This window comes from Onychomys torridus, chromosome 5 (genome assembly GCF_903995425.1).
Source record: "Onychomys torridus chromosome 5, mOncTor1.1, whole genome shotgun sequence".
NCBI lineage: Eukaryota > Metazoa > Chordata > Mammalia > Rodentia > Cricetidae > Onychomys > Onychomys torridus.
Window position 1 is genome coordinate 93,856,073 of NC_050447.1, and position 26,322 is coordinate 93,882,394.

At 39.6% G+C, this 26,322-nt stretch overlaps 1 protein-coding gene across 1 annotated transcript in view; it reads left to right on the forward strand.

Moving 5' to 3' along the window:
* Positions 1-697: 697 nt before the first annotated feature.
* Positions 698-26,322, forward strand: part of Vps41 (VPS41 subunit of HOPS complex) — a 156,742-nt gene continuing 131,117 nt past the window's right edge. Inside the window, exons 1-3 of the mRNA XM_036189157.1 lie at positions 698-757; positions 9,022-9,060; positions 22,982-23,086. Coding sequence (XP_036045050.1) covers positions 737-757; positions 9,022-9,060; positions 22,982-23,086 — 165 coding nt within the window. The 5' untranslated portion in view covers positions 698-736. The remainder of the gene's footprint in view (positions 758-9,021; positions 9,061-22,981; positions 23,087-26,322) is intronic.

Here is a 26,322-nt window from a genome sequence, read left to right on the forward strand (position 1 = left end):
TCTCTTCCAGGGTTCATAGTCTGATTCAGGATACCTATACAGCAGCTCTCAAATATCTCTGATTCCAGGGAATCTGATACACTCTTCCGGCCTTCGAAGGACACGAGGCTCACAATTGTTCACAGACATACATGCAGGCAAAATATCTATATAAAAACAATTAAGTTAAAAAGAAAGATGCCAATTTAATGTACCAAGATACCAAGTCTTTGTTAGAATATACATTATTTTCTGAATCAACACTGCCGGACATTCTTTTATAGTCACTAGCCTTTTAAAAAGGGAGTGGGCAGGCACAGCAACAGTATTAGCCTGAAGAACATTTGGTATGATAATCTTGGACATCGGGAAGGGACTAATTCTAAACCTAGACGTCTGATGTAAGATTAGTGGGATCTCTGAGGTGCTGTGCTCTTCCCTGCTAGTGCGGACAACGGTAGGGGTTGCTGAGAGGACTAAATGAGATAATCCATAATTTTATTGTAAACCAAGCCTGGAATAGAAAGTGCTTAATAGATACTACAGTAACAATAGAACGTACATCAACAACAAAATAAACTCTAACATTAACTCTATATATTTTGGATTCTTTTAAACGGAACCCTGTCGAGTAAAAATGAGAACTGGGTAAGGAACCAGATTGGTGTGGGAAAAACTACATTTCCCAGTAGGCTGCTGGGCACAAGGGCTTTTTTCTCTTATTTCCGGGTATGTCATGTGACTCTCAGACTGCGCTATGGCGGAAGCAGAGGATCAGGTAAACGCTGGCAGAGGTAGTTGGGGCATCCGGGACATGGAGACCCGAGTGAGGGGTTCTGGGGAGCGGAGGGCCGGGAGCGTGGCTGTCCTAGCCCGGCTAGTTGGGGCGGCCCCTCCCCTCGGGGATAGCGTCATGCACACCTCCACCGACCAAGCCGGCCTAGCTTCGGCTCAGCTCTTCTGGTTTGTGTTAAGTGGAATTTTTCAAAGAAGGCAAGTCGAGACTGGGCTATGCAAGGCTGAAGGGATTATCCCTGTTGCTGGCAAGACTTAGATGGCAACGTCCAGCCTGCAGCTCAGAAGGTAGCACTGAGGTGTTGAGTAGAAATTACTGCTTTATTTTCATACAGCCGTTCTGATAGCCACACATTAGGGCAAAGAACAAAAACTGAATGAAACTGATAAAATAGAAGACTAAGGCCAGACCTTGGAAGAGACCCCTGTAGTTTCCGTTTCTAGTTTCACATCAGTTTGACATATACAATATTTCCCCCTCTTACATTAAATGGCCTGTCCGCCAGTTTCTGTGATGCTCCTTAAGAAGAGATATGGTGATGAGCTGTTTACTGTCATAAGAGACATTGACTTGGAGTAGACTTTTTACCATTCACATCCAGGCTTATTTTATGTATGCCAAAAGTTAAGGAATTTGACTTGGAAGAATATGGGTTTGGCATTGTGTTAGCAAGAGCCTCTCATCCATCATTTGTGCAAACTATCTTTTGCACTGCAGGTCAAAGGGGAACCGAACTTGCCTTCCTAGCAGGCCTTACGCAGTTTGACTACTGTGAGACGGCTTTTCACATTGAGCATTTCCATTTCTGTTGAAACATAGCTGTGGTTTTGTAGAGAAACAAAAGCCCCAGTTGTTAAATTCTTAGATTAGATCCAGTGTGATAGAACACAGTACCCCTTAAATTCCCACTCGTGCAGAAGAGGAGTTTGACAAAGCTGTCTGGTGTTAAAACTAGAAGATCAGGTAGAAGATAATAAGATGTCTCACACTTGTGCAGTGCTTTCAAGCTTCCAAAGCCCTTATCACACGACAGTTGGTGCTTCCAAAAGAATTCTGTGAGGTAAATGTTTTTTTCTGATACAGAAGTCATATAAAGCCTCCATGTCTCAAACCCTGTCTTCCCAAACTGTGGTCAAACAGTGCCCATGTGGTAATTACCGACTAGGACCTTGTGCAGCCACCCCTTCCCCGCAGTGACTTCATTCCAGCCAGTATCTTCCTCTTGTGCCACTCTGTCTCACACTGCCTTTCTTTCTTGTTGTGCTGTAAACAAGCCAGGCGTGTTTCCTCCCCAGAACCTTCGCTCACACTGGCCCTCTTCAGGACTTCTGATATCTACAGGGCGTTCCCCTTAACTTTCCTCATGCCTCCGTGGAATTTTGCTTCCTGATTGAGACCTCATGCTCATTCTTTGGAATCGTCTTCGGATAATATTCTGCATAATATTTATGTCTTAAAGTTTTTATTTTTCTTGTGTATTTTCACTTTTGCATGCTATATGGTAAGAATTTATTCACTACTGATGACCAATATTGGGATATTGCTTGATACTTAATATATTAAATTATTGGATTTTACGGATAAATGGATTGAAAGTCAGTCTATTTGAATTTTCTCATGCTCACATGTAAAAGTTTTAGTCTCATGTTTTCAAAGCTCACATTTTTTTCACCAGACTACTTTGCACTTTGCTTTTTAAAATATGCCGAAGAACCTAAATCTAAATTTCATATATATATATATATATATATATATATATATATATATATATACACACACACACATACATACATATATATATATATGAACTTTAAGAAGTAAAATTAGCCCTTACCATCTTGATGGCTTTCCTTTTAGCCCTTATTCCTCCTGTGGTGTTTCCAATGTACTATTGGAAAGAGCATTCCTTCCCAGTTGGTACCAGTGTACATTCTTAAAATTAGGATTCTTAAATAAATAATTACCTTAATATTATTAGTTCTTTGAAGATTAAACAAGAGTAGGCTTTCTTATTTTCTGGATTGGTGCATTTTGCACTTACAGTAAGAGCCGTTAAAATCTGATAGTAGGCCTTTGTCAACAGTTTTTTGATGACAAAGTTCACAAAAATCAAGTGAGTAAATGTGCTCATATTTTGCCACTTTGCATATTTTTGGAAATCATGGCATCTTTTTTTTCTTCCTCTTGAGTCCTTTGGGAGTTGACACGTGTATTAAATGAACTACCATGACAAATTACAGAGGGAGGCAAAGCATTTCCTTGGTACCCTGTCCTGTAAATGCAAACATCCTTCCAAGATGAATAGCACAAAATTAAACCCATTGGCTTATCTTTCCTGAGTGTTGTGTTCTTTGGTGATTGTCTCCCCTTTAATTTTATGAATAGCCAAAATGGTGACATCTGTACTGAGTTAACATACTATAAAAAATTCACAGTTTAAAGCTGAAATCACTGCTTGAGTATGGGCAAGCAGATGTCTTTAAGTCATAATGGAAGCCTTGATTTTGCTGAATGTAGAAAAAGTACTTTGTAAAAGTAACATTTGTGTTTTACAGTTCATAGAAAGCTAATAGCCACAGCTCTGCCTGGAATTCTTGTAACCAGCAGTTTTGCTTATTTCTGGAATGATTTATAGGTGGCTTTCATCGTCACAGATGCCCAACAGTGTTTGTCCCAACCTCTCATGAATAACACTCTGCTTGAAGGCTGGTGGGTGTATTTGTCTCTTGCAGATTGCTGAGTCCTCAGAACGAGGACTATAGCTTCCTCATGTCTGTATCTCCCCAAGAGCTAGTGGTTTCCAAACCCTAAGTGCTGAAATGAATCTAGTAGGAGGAGAACACTTGTAACTGTCACATGTGAATCCTGTTCAGTAGAGTTTGCGGGAATCATTGTATCATATTTAAAATGTTGGGATGTAACGTGAATCACATTGTACACATTTCTTCCTCTTAGCCTTCACACACTTTCATCCTACCCACCCAGCCACAAAATTAACCATCTGCTCCTTGGCTGTAGGAGAGAGTTTTACATTTTATTTCCACTACTGCATCTTAGAAATTAGAGAGGTTCCATCCTTAGTGCAGGTTATCAGATGGTTCAGTCTGTGCTTATGAATGTCAGTATACGTATAAAAATCAGGTTTGTATATACTTCAGTGCCTCCATTTTCTTGCCTGTTAATTTATTCTCTAAGCTTTGTTATGAAATAAATCCATTAAAGTGGTTAGGGTAAAATAGTTAACTTATAAATTAGACAAAGATTAATCGTCCAGATGAAGGCTTGACCAGGTCAACCAAGGTTGGGCTGTTAAAGAAAGTGAATGTTTAGAAATAGCCAGTGCTTTTCACATTTAAATTTCAGGTTGGTACCATGAACTCAGGGTCATGGCAGTGAAGTTCATGTTGAAGCAGCATGACACCTTCCCCACTGAGTTCCAGAGACACTACTTGAAGCTGGAAAACCATAAGGATCCTTGTGCAATTGAGCCAGGGCTAAGTGGAGGGAATACCCTAAGGAAAATCTCATTGGGGATCACAAACTCAAGGCAGGTGTCCACGACCTATGTGAGGTTGGAAATGGTGTTGAGGGGTAAAATGACCTCCATCCCGGCATTGCTGCTCAGTCCAACTGAAGTTAGGCAGAAATACAGATGCTATGTAGATGTAATGTGATTTTTACATTGGAAATGCAGACTTTTGTAGAGATGTTTCTGAAAACTATCCTCTAGGTTACACAACACATCTGTAGGCCACACCTAAACTCTACCTGTCATTTTACTGCTTCTAGCATGAAGACATGAGCATGTGATGCTCAGTGATAGCTTACTTAGTGTGCCTAAAGTGGCGTAGATTTGTGCAGGAGAGAATAGAAGTCTCCTGGTTTCAGAAATCACTCCCCATCTGCCTTGTTGGGGTTTCAGATCTGGGCTAGTCTCGGCCTGGGAGACCACTGCTGGTTCTTTGAGAATGGCAGTAATCAGTCTGATCTGTTCTTTGGGCAGCTGAGGAATACCTCAGGGCCTACACAGGTCATAGGGGAAGTTCTTCAGATAGATGGTTGGAGTTCAAGAGATTGCTTTGGGAAAGAAAGGTGGATCACTGAATTTATTGTTAAGCTTGCTGCTGAGAATTTGAGTGGCTATACATTTGTGTCAGTGGGTATCTTCTAGCCCAACACCTTTGCCTCAGCCAAACCAGCATGGAGTTTTTATTTGGACATGAAGCTCACTGCTTCTGTCGTTTTTAAGTGTGTGATTGAGTTAGATTAAGTGCATTCCAGTTGCTGTGCAGCCATCACCACCGTGTGCTTCTGGGGGGGTTTACACTCTGAAAGTTTACCCACTGATAACTCCCCGTCCCCACATTGCTCTGATAATCTCAATTTTACTCCTGTCTCATATACATAAACATATACATTACTTGTGGGCTGTTTTGGTGAGTTTGACTTATGTTTGATAGAGGACAAGATAGTTTTAGCTTATATTTTTATGATTCAAATATGAGATTTCTTGAGGCTAAAAATGTTGAAAGTCGTGCAGCCTTTAATAGTAACCTCATGGTTCAGTCTTGTTTCTTGCATTTGCATATTTAGGCCTTTCTGTTTACTTTTTGGTCTCTAGAACATTAAGTAGAAGGATGGGTCAAAGAATGGAGCTAAGCACCCATACTGGGCTAATACCTGAGGTCTATCATGCATTGCTTACATAACGTGGATGGAAGTGTAGCTGTGTTGAGGCCATATCTATGTTCAGGTAGTTTATGCTAATGCTGATGGTAGGTCTTACAGAGTCCTGAAGCACATGTTCTCAACTGGTGCCAACCACTGAAACTTTCAGATTTTGGCACTGCATTCTTTCTGGTGTGGAAAATATGAAATCGTTTTTTGACGTTCTGGGCCAGTTCTATTGGTTGATGATTTATGTTGTTTTAGTGAGGCACCTGAGTGGACACTCCCCCATTTACCAAGCATGTATATTTGAGTGGATTCCACATTAAAAATATCCTTAGGTTCAATATTTTTCTGGAAGAGTAGCCAAGTATGTTTTTAGCACTCTAGATATAGGAAATTGGGATCTTGACAAAGGTTTTTAGTATGGGTGTCATAGCATTGCTTTGCTGGTTCTGTTTAATATTCAGGGAACTCAGACCAGAGATATTTTAGAAACCATTAAATTCAGCCTCTATACCTCATTTTTCTGGCCTAAGGAGTTAGAAATGTTTAAGTTCTGTGTTATAGACATACAGATGTTAAAACATTTAGCATTGTAAGTGGAATATGATAGATGGTCAGTAACAAAGTCAGAGTAGTAACTATAAAAATCTATAAAAATTGGCCGGGCAGTGGTGGCGCATGCCTTTAATCCCAGCACTCTGGAGGCAGAGGTAGGTGGATCTCTGTGAGTTCAAAGCCAGCCTGGTCTACAAATCGAGTTCCAGGAAAGAAGCAAAGCTACACAGAGGAAACCCTGTTTCAAAAAATAAAAACAAAAACAAAAAAGCAAAACAAAAGAAAACAAATCTATAAAAATCAATTTCTACAGTGTTTTTAAGGTATACAGCATGATGTTATGAGATGCATATATGTATATGAATAAAGTGGTTACCATAGTGAAACGTGAAGATACTCATCCCTTTTCAGAATTGCCCATTTTTCCATAATTAATCTGCTCTTTGGCAAAAATCCTTACAATTCATTGAATATACCCTTAATAGCTATGGTCCTTATTTTGTCCCTGAGCTCTTTAGAACACTTATTCCTTCATATTTGCTACTTTGTGTCCTGTGACCTGTATTAACCACTTCTACACACCCTGTTTAGTAGCTACTGCTTTATTATATTTGCCTACTTGACATTTCCTGCTTTTCTATTGCACATATAAGGAGATAATGCAACAGACCCGTCACAGGGTCTCCTCAACCCTTTGTCTTTCTAGTAAAAGCTATCCTACAGTTATCTGAAGTGATAGTGGCTTTGATTAGCATTTCCAAGATTAGAGAGTCTGAGCACCTTTTAATGTGCCAATTGTCCATTTTAAAATGTCTTCTTTGGAGAAATCTTGGTTTAGGACCTGTTTTTAATTAGGTTCTGTGTTTTCTTGCTGTCAGGTTGTGTGGATTCTTTGCAGGTTTGCGAGGTTAGCCCTTTGTGAAGTATATGGCTGACAGATAATTTTCCCAGCCCATAGGCTGCCTTTATCTATCATTTGCTTGGCTATGCAGAAGATTTTTAGTTTGATGCAGTGTCATTTATTTTTACGTCTACAGCTTTAGCTTTTTGTGAGATATACAAGAAAACAATGCTACGGCTACCGTTAGGTGAGGTTTCTCTGTGGAGCTTCAGGGTAGGGTAGCGCAACCTTGGGCGCTTTGTCTCCTGTGAGTCTCTTTCGATCTTCTAAACATGGAGACCTAGTTCTTTCAGCATCATGACATATGACGAGCCCTTTCCCACTGTGTTTTCCTAGGACGCTCGTGGGAGTTAGTTAGTGCTGCTTACTGGGGTTATCTCTGGCCTCTATATTCAGTTGGAATAGTGACTTCATTTTAAAAGTAGAGTGTGTAGAAGAGCTAGGTCAAGATGGTAAGAGGACTAAAGCCAGGAACTGGATGGCTAGTGCAGAGGAGAGATGACTTAGAAGGGTAGGTGGGGTACTTGCCGTTAACTGTCTGGACAACTTCACAGGGTAGGAAAGCTGGATTCTATTCTTTTTTTCTTTGTGTGTGTGTGTGTGTGTGTGTGTGTGTGTGTGTGTGTGTGTGTGTGTGTGTCTTGCAGATGTAAGAACAATTAGTTGTTTTGGAGGACTGCAACTTCAAACTAATGAGTTCTAAGATTCTAAGTCACATTAAATTAAACAAACTGCATGGGCATGCAGAAGGATTCTCTGGTTTATCCCTGTTAATGACACATGTATAGTAAAATTCTTAATTGCATGTAACATCTCTATTTTTCATGTGGTCTTCATGGACAAGGACTATATTTTCCTTAAGACTTAAGCTACCTTTAGAAGTTACCTGTCTCCTTCCAAGCTTCTATTGTTTTTTGACATGTAAAATAAAGCTGTTGTTTTTGAGCATTAGATTTACATTTATCCTGCTATCCATCTTGAATTGATTATAATGTGCATCTGACTTTCTTTAGAATGTTCTTTTTTCCTTAAAAATGTGTTGTATCTAAAATGTTCTCACCCCTCTTCCTTTGCTGCTCCCGTTGTTTACCTCATGGATTGTAAAATGCTTACGTTCAGTGTCAGCGTATTAGCTGTAACTTTTTATTGCTATTGATAACTATAAGTACGTTAAGTAAATCTTCATTTTGCTGACCTCTTTGAGGACGCGTGGCATCAGCAGATTCTCTCTTTCGGTGGACAGGTGAGAGATGAGCGGGATCAAGTCCATTTTTTTCCCTTTTTGCTGTGTTTCCTCCAGAGCAACAAGATTCATTGTGCAGCAAGAAGGGAACTGTGCTCAGTGGAGGAATTTGTCTTAGAGTTACTGGTTTATTACAGGCTTATACCACATTTGATGAGTACCGCTGTAGGGAGATTCTTTTTACAAGAACTGTTCTAGGCTTGGGGGGTGTGGCTTAGCTATAGAGTGCTTGCCTAGCATGCACAGAGCCTTGAGTTCAGTCCCCAGCATGACATAAAAACAGACATGGTGTCACATGCTTGTAATCCCAGCACATAGGATGTAGAGGAAGGAGGATCAGAAGTTCAAGGTCTTCATCAGCTTCATAGAGTGTTCAAGGCTAGCCTGGAATATGAGAACCTGTCTTAAACAAACCCAACTTCCCCCATCCAGAGACACAAATTTCCTCCCTAAAACTTTTATCAAGACAGTAATTTTGACTCATTGACATAGAGATTTCAGTATTAACAACTGGCTCATTTGATGTGGTGGTTTCTTGTTCCACTGTGGTATTTTGCCAGATGGATTTCCATTAGCTGATCTTCAGATTTCACATATCAAGTTCCTGGGGTAATTTGTTCAGAGTTTGAGAGAGGGAAAACAGAAGCGTGGAGCCCCATAATCCTATCCCTTCTACCCCTCCACTCGCACCCCTCACACATCCTAGGCCAGCCATGGTGTGAAGTTGTAAAAGGGGTGTGAGAGTTGAGCATGTGGAATCCTCTAAAATGCAGTTGCAAATGACTTATCCTGAAAAGCAGGTGGGTACAATGATTCTTTCCCATTGCAAATGTTTCTTATTCTCCTGACGCCCTCTCTCCTCTGTGCTTGCAGGAAACTGGGTCTTTTGAAGAGTCTACAGATGAATCAGAGGTAAGATGGAGCCTGCAGATTCATTACACACCTTGATGCTGTCTTGAGCTTGTTGGCAGAGAAGTATGGCATTCCCAGGGCCTGGAAGACTAGAAAAGGGGCCGGAAGAACAGGGCTGTAAAGCAGATATTTAAGGAATAGTGTGCTGGTTGTCTTTAAAACATTAAATGGATTAACTTAAGCATATATAGAGAGAACCAAACAGGAATGTTTCTCTCATCTTTGGAGACAAAGGCATTAGTCATTACACTATGGATTTCTATCTGTTATCTTGAATGGCGTTTTCACTGCAGCTGTGTATGCTGGGAAGACTGACATAACGTTTTAGAAACTAATGCCCACCTACTAAAGCCTGCTTGTTGTCACAGTTTTTGCACTGTGGTTTAATATATATGTAATATATAAATAAATAAATACATATATATATATATATTTTTTTTTTCCCCTCTTCTTACTTTGAACTTACTTCTTACTCTTCCGCCCAGCTCCTCACATTTACTAGACAAGTGCTGCACTGCTGAGCCATGCCCCCAGTCCTGATGTTTATTCATTTTCTTTTTCCATGAACATGAATGATCATATACCCTATGCTCACTGCACCTATCTATATTTCCTGAATCAATGAACTTATAGCTCATTGCTTTCAAAAGAAAACTACTAGGGAGTTTTGTTAAAGATTATTACTCAAAGGAAATAAAATTGTTCTTTTAAAATTGACACTGCTTTGAAAAACTTCTTTTCAAAACTCTGTATAAGAAATAGGATGAGCATAATGCAAATTAATTAGATTACAAATTGTATGGACTAATGGATAATATGCTTTCTTTTAATATATCATTTAGGGAAGGCAAATGAAAATGTATCTTGCTAACCTGCAAGAAATTTCTACCAGTGTGACTGTATCTGATAATCTTATCTTTTGTTGATATATATTGCATATTATATGGATTTTGCTTTTCCTGTGAAACAGTAGGTTTATACATACTTCTTCAGATAGCATCATATAGATTATGACATTTTCTGGTCATGGATCTTAAGATTTCACTGTAGGATTCTTAGTACCATGAGACCCCAGGTGCCTCCTTTCTGAATTTGCTCATAAGTAGAAATGATGTTTGTTAGTATCTGGTAGTGTATGGAAGAACAGTTCCAATTATCTCTGAGGAAGGAACACTGTCTTCTCTTGTGTATGATTTTCATTAATTTTGAAAGTGAAATCAAATAAAAAGAGTTTGACAAGGGTGGGTAGTGTCGATGTAATTGGGAGTTATACTAGGTGACTAAGGACCAGGAATGAAATTTGATGGATTAAAAATGTTTGTTGAAAACCAACACATCTCTCAAAAAAAACCTGAAAACCAACCAACCAAAACCAAAACCAAAAAATACTCCAACACATCAATTTTGTAAAAAAAAAAATTTTAATTTACTTATATATTTTTATGACTGCTCTGCATGTATGATGCAATCCAAAAGAGGGCACCAGATCTCATTACAGATGGTTGTGAGCCACCTTGTGGTTGCTGGGAATTGAACTTAGGTCCTCTGGAAGAGCAGCCAATGCTCTTAACTGATGAGGCATCTCTATAGCCCCCAACACATCAGTTTTAAAAGGAGATTCAAGGAGAGAGAAGAACATCATATGTGGGCTGAAACATTGGGGTCTGCTTTGTAAGAAGGCTGCATTGGCTGTGCATGATTCATACAGCAACTGAAATAGCCAAGTTTTGGTTGATTTTGTCTGTAGTGCATTCTATTGAGGCAAAGATTCAAGTACATACTTTGCATCTCTTAGCCCCTGGCCAAGGTGTGTAATAACAGAATGGCTAATTACTGTCACCTCTATCTTTATAGTTTTTGCTACTGTTATTAAAAAACATACTTTCTAAACATGATGACTTTGAGATGGTTTAGTTTATTCACAGTTCTGATGGCGTGACTATGTTTAATAAGTTAAATAGTTTAATATTAAATATTAAAATTAAAATGAATTGACAGCTGAAGCTATTCAAAATAATATGGTGAGTGAGAAGTTAATCTTCAAATAAAATCAACTTCTAGGCGTTTCAGCCCCATGGAAAGTTCCTTTGCAGTTTTGTTGAGAAGTGAAAACCAGTCATCGTGAGAAATCAGGAGAAGTTATTTTTAAATCAGAAAATGAACCACACAAAATTATTTATCTCACCTGGTAGACAGAGGTTATGGATCATTTATTGAAAATTCAATTGATTTTTTTTTTTACTCATATTAATTGCAATATACAGGTTTCTAGCAACTAGTACCTACAATGGTAATTATCCTGTTCTGAATTGATTGCTGTGGAAAACAGTGTAGACTTCAGGGTTCCATTTTTCTAGGTAGCCCTTGGACTAAAAATCTGTTCTTTTATTTAAGGAGCTATTAATATTAAAATAGGCTCTGCTGATTATTACATCATTCAGGCATGGATAAACGTTCCATTTGAAGCAAATCTTATAAATATCCTTTTAGAAACTTGTAGAACTTTCTGGATGTAAGATTTTCACTCCATGTATCTGTCATTTATTATAGATTGAAAAGATAAACATGGTCTAATAGACCTTTGAATGGAATTTGTAATTTCACTGCTTGGAAGAAAAATTATTTCAGACAGTTCAAGATTGACTTATTGGTCACTCAAATACTCATCGAATACTAGAATACTACAGTGCACTAGTGTTGATCAAGAAGGTGGACAATAAACAAGAATACTTATTAGGATATGTCAGATAATAAATGTAGATTAAAAAACGTTGTGGATGGGGAGGAGAGGAGGATATGAGAGGAGTTGGGGGTAACTGTGATCAGAGTGTATTGTGTAGAGATTATTTTCAGTTAAAAAAGAAACAACATTGATTGAGGGGAATGTGTAGCAGCCTAAGGGGTTGATGGTTTACCTTTCATTGTTAGCGATAGTTTTTCTGATAGGGTGATCTTGTGTCCTTATTTTGGACAGTGTAAAGCTCGGGCCTTGAGAGTAACCTTTATCAGGCAGAAGCAGTGACTGCCTCAACCCCTGACTCAGAATGAGAATTGTTTGATTCTTGGATTGTATTCACAAAGTGAAAATGATTTAAGAAGCATATAAGAACTGTTTAGCTTAGTTTTGGCTCTGGGCATACAACTCCATGCCTACTAATTTTAACCTTCTGCTTTTAATGTTAATATAGTAACAGAAAGAATGTTTCTCCAGAAATCTCTCTCCTTATCTCCAGAACCTGTGAATATGATATATTACAGAACAAAGAGGAGTTAAGGTTAGCAATCAGCTCACTTTGAGATTTGAGTGTCCTTGGAACATGTGGGCAGGACCAGTGAGATCTTAAGGGTCTTTACAGATGGAACAGAAATCTAGAAGAAAGGATGGTCTGGTGTGGTGTGTGTGGTGTGGTATGTGGTGTATGTGGTATGTGGTATGTGGTGTGTTGTATGATATGACATGGTGTGGTATGGTCTGTGGTGTGTTGTGTGGCATGGTGTGGTGTGGGGTATGGTGTGGTGTGTGGTATGTTATGTGGTATGATGTGCAATGTGGTGGTGTGTGGTATGGTATGGTATAGTATGGTGTGGTGTGACATGGTATGTATGTGAATCCTGCCCAGGGCTATTTGCTGTGGATTTCTTACTACAGAATTGTAAGACAGATGTGCATTGTTTAAAGGAACAGTATTTGTTATCATGTTTTATAGTACTGAACTAATGCATTAAATAGTTTGATTGGATTACCTTGTCTCCATAGTTCTTCCACGTGGCTTATTTTATAGTTTAGGGAGTGAAATACATCCAGACAAGGGAAGGCGTATTGGAAGCACATTGTATTTAAACTGTTTATCCTAGGATGTTATGGGGAGCTGTTTGTAAAGATGTGTGTGTCTTTCTGATGACTCTTCTCAAATATTGCTTAATTAATGATTTCATTTGACAGTTGGGGTCCAAATTTGCTTTATAGAGGCTTGAAGGCTTCTCTTTCTGTAGACTAAAAATGCTATAAGGAATCTGCATAGTTCTATAGTTCTTTTCATCCCAGGTTGATATTTTGTTTATAAACGTAGAGATTACCATGTACCTGTTCTGTCATGTTTCTTTACTTCAGAATATGACTGGTTCCTTCAGCAATCTCAGAGGACTAAATTGATCTCCTTGTACAGAGAGATTAGAGAGGGGCAACTGCTGGGAGAGCTTGAGATTTTAGGCTCTTGTCATCATTCTCAGAACCAAGGGACTGGGCAGTTTGGGAGTTTGGCTTTGTGAGAGGCATCTGGAGAGGCTCTTGTTAATCTACAGGGGACAGCAGTACCTCCTCTTTTCTCATTAGCCAGATTCCCACTTAGCTGTGTTTGAAGACTTTGGATTTTCCTCATGGATGTTCAGGATCAAACCCCAGGGCCAGAGTGTGCTAGAGAAGTGCTCTGTCACAGAACTGCATCCTGAGCTGAAGTCAAAGGCAATGAATGTGTCATTGTTATAAGGAGTCAAAGAAATAGCTAGGTTCCAAGTGTTTCTGTTCATTCGATATTATGTTCTAGCAGTGTACTTGGAAGTTAGCAACCGAAGGAGGAGATGAGTTCTGCAATTTAAACTTGTGGTATTACACTTGTTATTTATAATGCTTTAAAAAACTGACATTAACTGGATACTACCAGATACTTTTCTTTATGAACAGTTTTTACATTTAAATTTTCCAAAAAGTCCCCGATATTATCATCCCTTTTAAAAGTAGGGGAACTCGGGTTTTAAGGTACTTGCTCAGTGTATATGGGTTATCTGTGGTACAGCCAGTAGAAGATACATTTCTTTAGGATCTACTGCTTGGTTTGGAAGCAATTGATTAAATTGGGGGAAAAAAATGAGGTAAAGGCTTGCAGCTGTAATCTTGCTTTATGTGCCCCAGTATATTCAGGTTAGCACAGGCTAAGGTACAAGTGTTAACCTTTTGTAGTTTATACTGGTATATTACCTTCCAATGATAGACCCAGTCTCTCTCTGTATATGTTATGTATCATATATATATTTAAACACATGATAGAAGTAAGTTACTTAAAGAAAGTAAAGACAATACTCTTCAATAGGTAATTGAGATTTCATATTCAGAAAATGTTATTGAACTTAAGGAAAGTGTGACTTAATGAATACAGCATCCTTTCCTTTCTGGTCTTTCTGTCCAGTATGTTCTGGGCCCTTGTATGTCTTTGGAACCAGATTAGAAATTTCTTCTAGGGTTCTTTCTCTAGATATGGTGTTTTGGCTTATAGCGAATGATATCTCTAAATGGTATAGGTGACTTTGGCTTCTGAAAGGATTGAAATGTTCAGACTCTCCTTTAGCAGTCATTCTCTTCAAACAATGGCGCAAAAAGACAGATCTTGTCACTCTCCAGGGTGAAGGGGTGAGGCCTGCTAGCCTTGAAGCACCTGGTGCTGCTGGACTCCTGCAGTTCATCTCATGTAGTCACTGGGCTCTTTGGGAAAGAAGCCACTTATTTCCTGAAAGCATTCCTATATTACTGTATTTCCATGTTAAGGGACATTGGGAAACTTGAGGGTTCCTATGCTTTCAAAGTTTTTCATAGAACTTGTAGCTCACACAGTCTGGGCCAGGTGCTTTGCTGAAGGAGAGAGGCAGTCCTTTTAGGCTTTGCTTTACTTCGTTTATTTCATTTATCTTTCAGAAGTACTGTGTCAACATCTATTACTCTGACAAAATACATGAGATAGTCCACTTCAAAGGAGGAAACATTTATTTAGATGTTGATTTCAGAGGGTTTTCATACTATTGGTTGTTTGACTCTGTAGCTTGCACCTGTGGTATTAAAGAATATAATGGTGAGGGCATGTGACAGGAATCCTGTTCACTTGGTGACAGGTGGGAAGGGAAGAGGAGTCGGGAGAGATAGAGAGAATGAGTATGAGAATATGAGAGACAACGACGATGAAACAGTGAGGATCAAGGTCCCAGTCTCTGCAAAGACTTGCCTCCAGTGATCTAAGTTCCTTCCATTAGTCTGTCTGTCACAAGTCCTCTCACCTCAGAGTACCCAGACTGGGGAGTGACCCTAGTGCTTAGGCTTACTACTGTTTTCTGATTTATTTTGCTTTGTCTTTGTTTTCTAGTAAAGTTTTTGTGCTACCAGGATTCTCTTGGTCCTTCAGCACTCAAGGCTGAGACTCTCCTATCGTGTGTCTAGCATGCCGGCCTGCTGAAGAATGACGCAGAAAGATGGTGGCCAGGGCAGAAAGAGGTCAAGGGTAGGAGTAAAGGGGGCTATGATTATAGGCAGAATTAAGTTGTGGGCGCAGAGCATTGGGAGGAGGCTAGAAAGCAATTGCCTACTTTTTCTTCAGGCAGCTTATGACTTCTGAAAAAAAAATAGGCAGTAGGCTTAAAAAAAATCAAGGTATAATTACCTTGATTATGGTAATTGCTTTTATTTTAATGTTATTGTTAGTTGTGACTGGATATAGACATGATTGTGTTGTAAGAACTTTGTGTGGAGCTGGTTACCAGATGCTTCTATACATTTGGAAAAGGAACATGCAATTAGACATGCCTAGGAAGCATTAAGGCTCTGCCAAACCAGCCATTTCAAGGATTTAACATTTGTCCTTGGTCATATAACGGGGTACAAATTTTAAATATAAGGTTTTTTGAAAATTGAATTTACATGGTCTTTGCTTGCTATCTCTGCTAGAAGAGGAGGAGTATCATTTCTATAAATTTATCTAAAACTCTAGTTTACACTGCCTTACTCTGTTTAGAGCTTCCTTTTCCCCTGTTTATATCTGAAGGGTTTCTATGCCACCTGCAGTTGCTTTGGGTTCCTAGTCTCTGATTTTCAGTGTGGAGATCTAAGTGAGGTACCTTAGGGGAGCTGATTGCTAAACTTGGGTCTTCTGCTACTACAGACGTTTGTTTTGACTGGTCTTTATTGGGTACCCACAGTTTTGTTAGGTGAAGTTCAGAACAATGAAAAGGCATAAACCCTGCTTCTAAGGATCTTGTGATCACCAGAGGATATTGGGAAGAAAGGAAAAGAGGGTTATGTTGGCTTTAGTGGCGGAAATTGTCCACCTGAATGGCATATCTTGAAGATTGGTGAGGTTATTCTATATGGCTGGGAGGAAATGAAAGGCTTATTTGCTTTTCTCATTTTCTTTTTCTTCTATATATTCTTATCGCTTTCCCAATATAAAACAAATGATGAGAGTTGATCCTGTTTATGGTGTGTGGCACAGGGCATGGGAACCTTCACCTAATTTCTTTCTCCTTGAATTGAACATGAAATTCTGATCCTACAGGGCAAAGGAGAGAGCAGGGTTTATGAAGACTGCCTGACTTGTGCATCTTAAGCAGTGTTCTTCAATTATTACAGGCTCAACTTTTCCTCCCTTTCCTAGTTAGAGTATTTGAATGAGGGTGAGGCTCCAAAACACTGAGATTTCGGTTCACTTGATATGGTTTGAATGACATTGATTGGTGGCATTTATTTTTATTTTTATAAGAAATGCAGTGCACATTTGTTTTGGAGTGTATTGGCATGATACCAGAGCAACGATCCCCTCCCTCCTCTTTAGCATGATGTAGGTCAAGTTATCACCCCTGTCCCCTAGTTGAAGAGCATGAAGCTTGAGGGTGGTTACTATTTGATGTGTATTCTTCTATTTTTATTCCCACCAAAGACATATACATTCCTGGAGAAAAATTTGCATTGTCCAGAGTGTTTCATGACACTCTGACAAGTATCACCTGACAAGTATCAAGGAGATGCTTCCTGGGAATGATGCTAATGTCTATAAAATATTTTATCAGTGGAATCTTATTAAGTGCTATTTGGCTTTGGTACCATGGGCTTTTTGAATTGAGTGTGCGACAGTCTTATACATTATAGGCTATCTCACTCACACCGACCTCTCTGTGGAAGCAGGGAGCTGCCAGTAGCATCTTCTCGCCACATGCCCAAGTTATGGCCAAAGTATCTTCAGACACTTACTGGAGAACAGAAACTACCTGATTATGAGTAACTTGCCAATGTGTGTTTTATACTTTTATAAGTAATATGTAATAGGAGGGATGAGGGGTGTGTGTATGGGGGGAGAAGGATGGAGGGAGCGAGTACTGGATGAGAAGACTGTAATTGGGGGCTATTTAGGGGTAAGGTAGAAACCACAGGGGTAAGGAAACTCCCTGGAATCTGTGAGGTTGACCCTTGTGAAGACTGTTAGTAATGGAGGATATGGAGCCAGGCAAGGCTTCCATTGGAGGGACTGGGGCACCAACCCAGTCACAAAACCTTCTACCTACAGTTTGTCCTATCTGCAAGATGTGCTGGGGTACAGGTGGCACAGAACTTGTAGGATTGGCCAAACAGTGACTGATCTAATTTGAGACCCACACCATGAGATGGAGCCCATACCTGATACTGACTGGAGGGCCAGGAACCAGAGGCTGGATAGCTTAGAGACCTAGGATAGAACTAAATATGACTGGCCAAAACAACAACACAAATGTCCATGTAATGAGACCTGATGATATTCTGCTATACTCATAGATTGGTGCCTAGCCCTATTGTCATCAGAGAGGCTTCATCCAGCAACGGATGGAAACAGATGCAGAGACCCTCAGCCAAATATTCGGCAGAGCTGGGGGAATTCTATGGAAGAGGGGGAGGAAGGATTATAGGAGCCAGAGGGATTAAGGACACTATAAGAACATGGCCCACGGATCAATTAACCTGGGCTCATAGGGGCTCAAGAGACTGAGCTGACAATAAGGGAGCCTATATGGGTCTGACCTAGTTCCTCTGCATATGTTATGGTTGTGTTCTTGTGGGACACCTTCAGTGGGAGTGGGGGATATCTCTGACTCTTTTGCCTGCTTTTGGGACCCTTTTCCTCCTACTGGGTTGCCTCGTACAGCCTTGATAGGAGGGTACGTGCTCAGTCTTGTATATTGTTATTCTTTGTTCATTTGATATCCATGGAAGGTCTGCTCTTTTCTGAAGAAAAACGGAGGAGGTGTGGATCTAGGGAAGAGGGGAAGTGGGGGACAGGGATTGGGAGGAGGGGAGGAAGGGGAAACTGGTTGGGATGTAATAGATGAGAGAAGAATAAATAAATTAATTTAAAAAAAAGCAAAGGCAGGAAGGGAAATATGACAAGACCGAACAAAAAATTATGCATAGCCATGAAGAATCATGGTGACTTTTCTATACATTTGAAAAAGCAGATCTGAGCCATCTATATTAATTTATCAATTTACATTTTCAGTGTTTTTTATGATTTTTTTCACATTAGCAATAATGCTTAAAAGATAAAAATGTAACACTATTTTCATAATACAACAATGTAGTTGTGTATGTGTCAGCAACCAGGTAGAAAGGCATTCTGGAAGCTGTGACCTCTGTTGTTTTATTACAGGTGGTCGGTTATGTCCATGTCAATTTCGTGAGAAGTATGGTCATTGAGGCAGTTATAATACCTTGTATTATTACTGGAAATCAGGAATTACTCTTTCAGCTTCATTATGTAGTTTTCTTGATCTGTGTTGACACTTCAGAAAGAGCTGTGAAATCATCTTTCTTATCAGGTGCTCATCTTTTTATTTAAATAAAACACTGCTTCTATAATAGAAGTATAGCACACAGTAATTAACAGTGTGAGTTGTCTTTTTAGAGTGATCACATTTATTTTGTACACTTGGGGGAGGGGCGTTAGACAGCTAGCCAAAGGCCTTAGCCCCGACTGACTTTGTGCCTCATCTGCAGTGTCTTTTCATAAATCCCTTTCCTTGGCCTATGACTCCCCTACCCTTTCTGAAGATGGGCTTTTTGTTTGTTTGCTTTTTGGCTTTCTTTCTTTCTTTCTTTCTTTCTTTCTTTCTTTCTTTTTTCTTTGCAGGGGCAGAGGTGGGGGGAGGAGGGGGGGTTGTTCAAGAGAGGGTTTCTCTGCGCAGCCCTGGCTGTCCTGGACCTTGCTTTGTAGACCAGGCTGGCCTTGAACTCATAGAGACTCGCTTGCCTCTGCCTCCTGAATGTTGGAATTAAAGGCATACTCTGTGTACTAAATTTGAAGGAGTCCTGTGTGTGTGCACATTTATGGATAACATAGTTTCAAGTAAATGTGTGTGTCCAGTAATATGTGATTTCCATTTGTTTCTGCTGCTTGTTTATAATACTCTGTGGAAGTGATTAGAGCTGTTCCTTAAAATATTTTTATGTTTTTGAGTTTCAAATTGTGTTTTGTTTGACATTGATTTCAATAATGCCTTTAATAATTTCCTAATTTGTATATGTTCTCTGTTTTGTCTAACAAATTATAATTGATCAGAAATATTAGCATGTCATGGATCTTCTATGGAGTAAATTATTGGTAATGAGAGACTATTTAAAATACAAATATTCTGAAGTTCAAATGTTCTGATATTGGATTTTGATAGTTATTTTTTACATATTGAACTTGTAAGAATGAGTACAATTTTGAGTATTTCAGTTTTCCTCAAGTAATTAGAGTTCTAGACAGAATGTCCTAGAGGAAGCAAACCTTTATTTTAGACTTTCATATCCACGGTTGATTATTGATTTGCTTTTTATTAACACTTGGTTTTTACTGTGGAAATTCAAGCTGCATGAGAGCAGTTTTTTGTTTTTGTTTTTGTTTTTTTAAAACACTGAGAAATTCTTTGAGGATGTTAGTGTCTCCCTATTGTATCCAGCTTTAAAACATTGGGTATTTATTAAAAGGATTTGCCCCTAGTCAGATGTAGCTGATGACAGGAAACTAGGTAAACCATTCATCTGATTAAATTTCCTAATGGTTCAGCTGAGGTGTCCTGGAAGGGGAATGCCATCTGCACACAGTGATGATGGGTTGCCGAGTAGTCATTTCCTGGAGAGGTTTTTACAAGCTTAATCTGGGCTTTATGTGATATCTCACCTCTTTTCTTTAGTATAGCTAATGTTGCCAATTTTGGTTTCTAAAGTTAAAATTGAATTTAATAAGGGAGTGGTATCCAAAAATAAAAATGTAATTTCTGTATAAATAGGAGGAATAGAAAGTGGAATGATTGACATTTGGTGCATGTGAAACTGGGGACTGAACTTATGACCTGTGTATTGTAATCATGTGCTGAGCTATGTCCCAGCCCTTATTTAATGGGCTTATTTTGAGAGGGTCTTGCTAAGTTAACACTGTTGGCTTTGAACTCAAGTGTATTCCAGGTAAGCCTCAAACTTGCAATTCCTAAGTAGCTGGGATTATAGGTCTATACCACCAATCCCAGCTAACATTTTTTTTTTTTCTTTGTAAGTGAAATTCAGGTTTTTATTTGGACCATAGCAGTGATGCATTGTATGAAATATATTAATGTGTGAACAAAGATATCGACAAAAATTACAGTAGGATAAAAATGTAGAATCCATTAGCTAGACTAAGTTTTTCTTATACTTGAATTTTAAATGATGAGAATGATATTACTGTGGTACACAAGACCAGGTGAAGTGCCCTGGACGGGCTGGGATAGTCATCCTCCCAGGAAGGACACACGGTCAAAAGGAAGAGCTGCTGAGCAGGTTCTTACAGAGAAACCTTTAATAACTTTAATTTGTTTTTCCTGAACTGATTTTTCTCTCTTTAAGTTCAAAACTCAGCAAAAGTGACCCTGAAATGACATTTTCTGATAGTGTTCTAGAATTTCATAGGATGGTTCAAGGATTTGTCTTTAATTAAAAGTGCTATACACTTAGTACGGATCCGTGTTTGTTGAGAAATTGATTCTTTTTGAAGGAAAGCTGCAAACTTTTCTTGTATGGGTAAATGTCACTCTATTCATATCTTCACTTAGCTGCAAGTCAGTATGTGTTCTGTTCCACCAGGTTGTCATAGTAACACAGTTAACTGTCATCTCAACTCAGACTGTTGATGGTTTTATTTGTAGGTTTGTAGGATTATTAAAATTTAACAAAATTATTGATTTGCTTTTTATTAACACAGAGTTATTTACCATGAAAGTTCAAGCTGCACGTTTTTTTTCTGTTTAATTTTTTTCAAAATTAAAGTGAAACTAGATATTAAATTCTTGTGATTAAATTTTTTTTTATTTAAAATGTAATATAGAGTCTGCAATAGCAGAATAACCTCTGTGAATTGTAGTTTTGAGTCATTTCCTATTTCCTTTCTTTTGACAAGGAGGCAGAAAAAAAAAAAAAGCTTTAAAATTCACCTTTAGCTTGCTCTTAACTAAACATAAAGGATACCTGTCAGGAAAGCATGAAATGGTACATAAAGTGCCTAATACTGAGTTTTCATTTTATTTATGGTTTTTGAAACCTTGTGGGAATGCTTCACTGAGCTGTGTTGTAAAAGTATTTATTTTGGTATATTTATGTGAGAGAGATTACTTAGTTTTCACTTATAAATAAGGCAGGCAAACCTTATTTACAGTAAGCTTATCTAATGGCCCGTGGATGAGTGCTTTTATGCAAAATAGTTGGGAGGCTAGAATTAACTTTCACATTGAGTGCACATTTGATGTCCACACTTGAGCAACATGTGGCATCTTATTCTAAGGGCTGCTGTTCAGGATTCAATTTGTATTTAACACATTTCCCTCGGAACACACAGCTTACCTGCATGACATCTAATGTTTCCTTTTGAGTGTCTCTTTCTCCTGGGAGATGCAAAAGAGTTTATTGTTTTTATAATCTTCCCTATTTATTTTTTAAAGACTTGTTAATTATCCGTGTCATATTGTTCATCAGAATAGATCAGTCTTGGGATGTTACAGCTTCAGTTGATTATTGTGAAGTATCTGTGTATTGTTCAGTGTATTTTGTTACTCTTAGGTCTTAGTCATGGAAAGCTAACAGTATGTGCACAGTCCCTGGTGGAACACTGTGTTACTCGACAGCTGGTAGCTAGTTTTTGTGCTCTTGAACTTAGGAATGTTCACTAGTGTACATGAAATGTTACCTTTAAAGGTTTTATTAATATTCTTGTAGCTGCATGATGCCCCTCCCCTTGTAGTCCTTACACCCTGTTATTTATGTCCTTGGCTCCTCTGCTCCTACACTGAATCATGGCTGATCCATACAATCAGTAGAATATTGTAGGTGTGAAGTGTGCAGTCTTGCAAGCTAGGCCTCACAAGGCATAAGGCTTTAATTTGTTCTCTCTGGGATGCATTTACCATGGGAGAAGCTGCATGCCTTTGAGGTGCTCAGGCAGCCTGGAAAGCCCCATCCATGAGTTGTAAGGAAATGAATCTTCTCACCAAAGTCAACACTAACAGACCAGCCATTGTGTGAGCTGCTATGGGGGTTGATGCCTTCTTTTTTAGAGTTTCATTCATGAGCATAATGAATTTTCATCATATCCCTCCTCTCTCCCCACTCCAATTCCTTTTCTCATCTCTCTCTCAAATTCATGACCTCTTCATTTATATAACCTATTGAGTCCAGTCATTGTTGCCCATAGTACATGGGTGTAGAGCTGACTTCTTGGGCATGAGCCATTGCAATCCTTGGTTTGTGAACTTTGCTTTGAACTTACAAATGTAAAATTATACTTCCTTTAAATCACAACAATATTATAGCTATCTTGGATTTATTGATTTGTAATTATCATGAGGATGGAGTATATTTTAAATATTGTACCACATAGTAAGGTTGAACATACAGTTATTTACAATACAATAATCATGTATCAAATATCCATGTTTTCAACTTTTGAATTTATTCCACCAGTGAAACTGTATATATAACTGGCAAAAGGAAACAGGAATTTTAACCTATATCTGTAGCTGTAGATTTTGACAATGAATGAAAGGCTGTCTCTTATTACGTTTTAAGTTCATTTTGAGTCATTCAGAACAAAGTCACAATGATTACAGTGTTCCTCTGCTTTTCATACAGGAAGAGAGTGAAGAGGAACCCAAACTGAAGTATGAAAGACTTTCCAATGGGGTCACAGAGATTCTTCAGAAGGATGCAGCAAGCTGTATGACGGTCCATGACAAGGTAATGAGCACTTTAAGAGGATTGCAGATGCCCAACATCTGTGTCCTTGCTCTGGCAAGGGTCTTACTGACATTATGAGACTGCACTAGGTATTGGGTCAGACCCCAGTCTATTCTTGAACCAGAACTATTTATATTATAATGGTGAGGCTATGGTTTCACCGATTCTCTTCTTCTCTGTGAGCCTTAGACCTTTCCCACCTCTGATGCACCCTTTGGCTTTATGCTCTGTTGTTTCATTCTCCAGCTGGCCTCCCACTTAATGCCTTTTGCTTCAGATTTTGTTCCCATGTAAACAGATCCCTGTATTCACTCAACACTTTAGTGATAATGTCTGCTCTTCTGTTTTTTACCATAAACTCCCTCCTGTGAGTCCCCTGCCTTCTTTGGCTGTCACGCCATGGCTGCTGAGCTCTAGCTAAGTCCTTCACTGATGAAGACTGACCTTGCAGTTCTTCAAACTCACTTACTTCCATTGAGCTTCACTTCTTTCTGTTTGTCTTAGTCACCACATTCTAGTGCTGTGAAGAGGCACCATGACCAAGGCACTTCTTATATCAGAAAGCATTTCATTGGAGACTTGCTTACAGTTTCAGAGACTTAGTCCCTTATCATCATGACAAAAAGGCATAGCAGCAGGCAAGTATGGTGCTGGAGAAGTAGCTGAGAGCTACGTCCTGATCTCCAAGCAGGGAGATAGAGCCTGGCCTGGCACAGGCTCTTAAAGCCTCAGAGCCCACCCCGCAGTGACACACTTTCTCCAATAAGACCACACCTCCCAATCCTAATGGTACTTCCTGGTGACTAAACATTCAAATATATGAATCCCTGGGAAGTGGGTATTCTTATTTAAACCACCACAATGGTGCATTCCCCACTGCTTTGGGCACATTATGGATGGTTTCAGTAGCAGGAACCTGGTGATATTTGGCTTGCAGCATACCCTCTTCAAACCTTCCTTTCACACAGATGTCATTCCTGATTATGGTGTCCCAATTTTTGGTCTTTTATTTTCCTTTATTATCTGTCCTGTGAAATTATCCTTAATCTGCCAGTCTTCCTTATCCATCTTTCAGTCATATTCTTAGTTTTGTGTAATCCATTGTATAATGGCCGAAGTAGTCGTGGGCTGTGGCGTTTTGTGCACTCAGGCTTGCTTTTTTACTAAAACTTGTTGTAACCTGTTTTTCCTCGATCCTCTTGTCCCCAGTTCACCTCTCCACCATTGTCCTTTTATTCTCAGATGATGGCATTCTCTTTCCTCTGCCTTCCTCTTCCTGTCTCCTTTTGCTTTCTCTTAAGATTTTTGGCAGTCACCTTAAACACATGATTTTGCTGCCTTCACCTCCTGAATGTTTGTATTACAGGTGTGCACTGTGACCCCATGCAGTGTCATTTCTTTAAGAAACATGAAACAGTGGTGCAAAGTCACCCACACTTACTCATAGAAGATTTTAGTCTTCCAGTTCAAGGGTCTTTTTGTCTACTCCTGTTCTTTATCTCATTTCATCCCTTTCTTATATATGGAGTTGCCAATCCATAGAACATACTTTATGTTAGCATTAGGCAGCCAGCAATCTACTTTGTGTATTTATAGATGTCTTGCCTATTTAGACTACTTCAGATCTTCAGATAAATGCAGTCATAGACTCTTTGTTTTGCCAGACTTATTTTACTTAGTATACTGTTTTGAAGTTCCTCTATGTCATGTCAGGGATCAATACTTTTTTGTTTGTTTGCTTTTGTTTTTCTTTTTTGGTTTTTTGAGACAGGGTTTCTCTGTAGAGCTTTGTGCCTTTCCTGGATCTCACTCTGTAGCCCAGGCTGTCCTCGAACTCAGAGATCCGCCTGGCTCTGCCTCCCGAGTGCTGGGATTAAAGGCCTGCGCCACCACTGCCCGGCTTACTTTACTCTTTTTATTGCCCAAGAATGGTCTGATGTATGGTCATGTCATAATTTCTGTGTCCACTTACTGACCGGTGGACATTTTGCTGATTTTAAGTTGTGTGTTTTTCTTTTTAAAGCTTGTTTACCACAGTTGCCCTTTCCGTACCTTCTTGGTTGTTTCTGGTGTCCCTGCTCTCTCTCCTACTTCTTTACTTCTCTTTTCCCCCATTGGTGAAATTATTAAGGCCGTTCCACGTAGTTAAAAGCGAGGTTTATTTTGTGGGGTAACTTACAAATGAAGGGATAGGTTGTAGGGTCTGGGAAAGGTATAGCGCAGTCCGGCGGTGTTCTCTGGAGAACTCTGCCTGGTCTACCTCCAGCGTCCAGGGTCTCAGAACCAAGAGAGAGCCCTCCTCTCCACCCCGGTCTTCAGCTTCCTCTCTCAGCCCCGCCTTGTGGGCGTGACCACTACTGAAGCCTCAATGGGGGTTGGAACTTCCAGGCCAATGCTGGGATGGCTACCCACTACATTCCCCTGACATTCTAGTTTTCTAAAATTGGCTCCTTTTCTACATTTCCTATTGGTTTGTGTTTTCTTTTTGCCAACATGCTGAGCTCTTTCGGAACAACATGTGTGTTTTCTAGGTGCCTCCCGGCTTTGTTCTATTTATCTGAACCTTAGCACCTACACATTGGGATCATCTTTTCTTCCTAAACTTGTACCTGTTTTGTGCTATGTGATCCCATTTGGTCGCATCACCGGCTCCTGTCACCTAAGCCTGAAGTGGCCCCTTTGCCCTTTCCCCACAGCTGTTCCTCACGCCCTGGTGATTTGGTTTTTCCTAACCTTGAGCTCTGGCTTTCAGCTTCTCCTTCCTGCGCTTGGTAAATGAGGGACTCTTTGTTTTCCTGCCGAAACCCTCTGTCTCCTGGTTGCAGGATGGTTTGTTGAAAACACAGAACCTTTTCGATCCTTGTGTAATTTTCATCATTGACATGGAGGCTGAGCTCTTCAGTGTGTCGTGTAAGGCACGCCAGGGTCTTGCCTGCTGTGTGTGGTTGAGCTCCTGTGGTCTCACCACTTTTGCTGTGGGCGTGGGACTGGCAGCAATGCTTTGTCCTAACTATGCACACTCTGCTCCTGCTTGGGTTCTGCCACCAGCGTATGTGCTAGACTCTTCTCCCGAGCTTCTGTTCACATTCGTCATTTCTCCCCGAGACCGTCGCACCTACTGTGAACTAGTGTGCTTTCTTTCCTATCTGTTCTCTCGCTCCTCTTCCTAGCCCCTGTGCCCGAGTAGACCTCCAGAGATTCGGATCTGATCATTCAGTCTTCTCTCTTGAAACTTG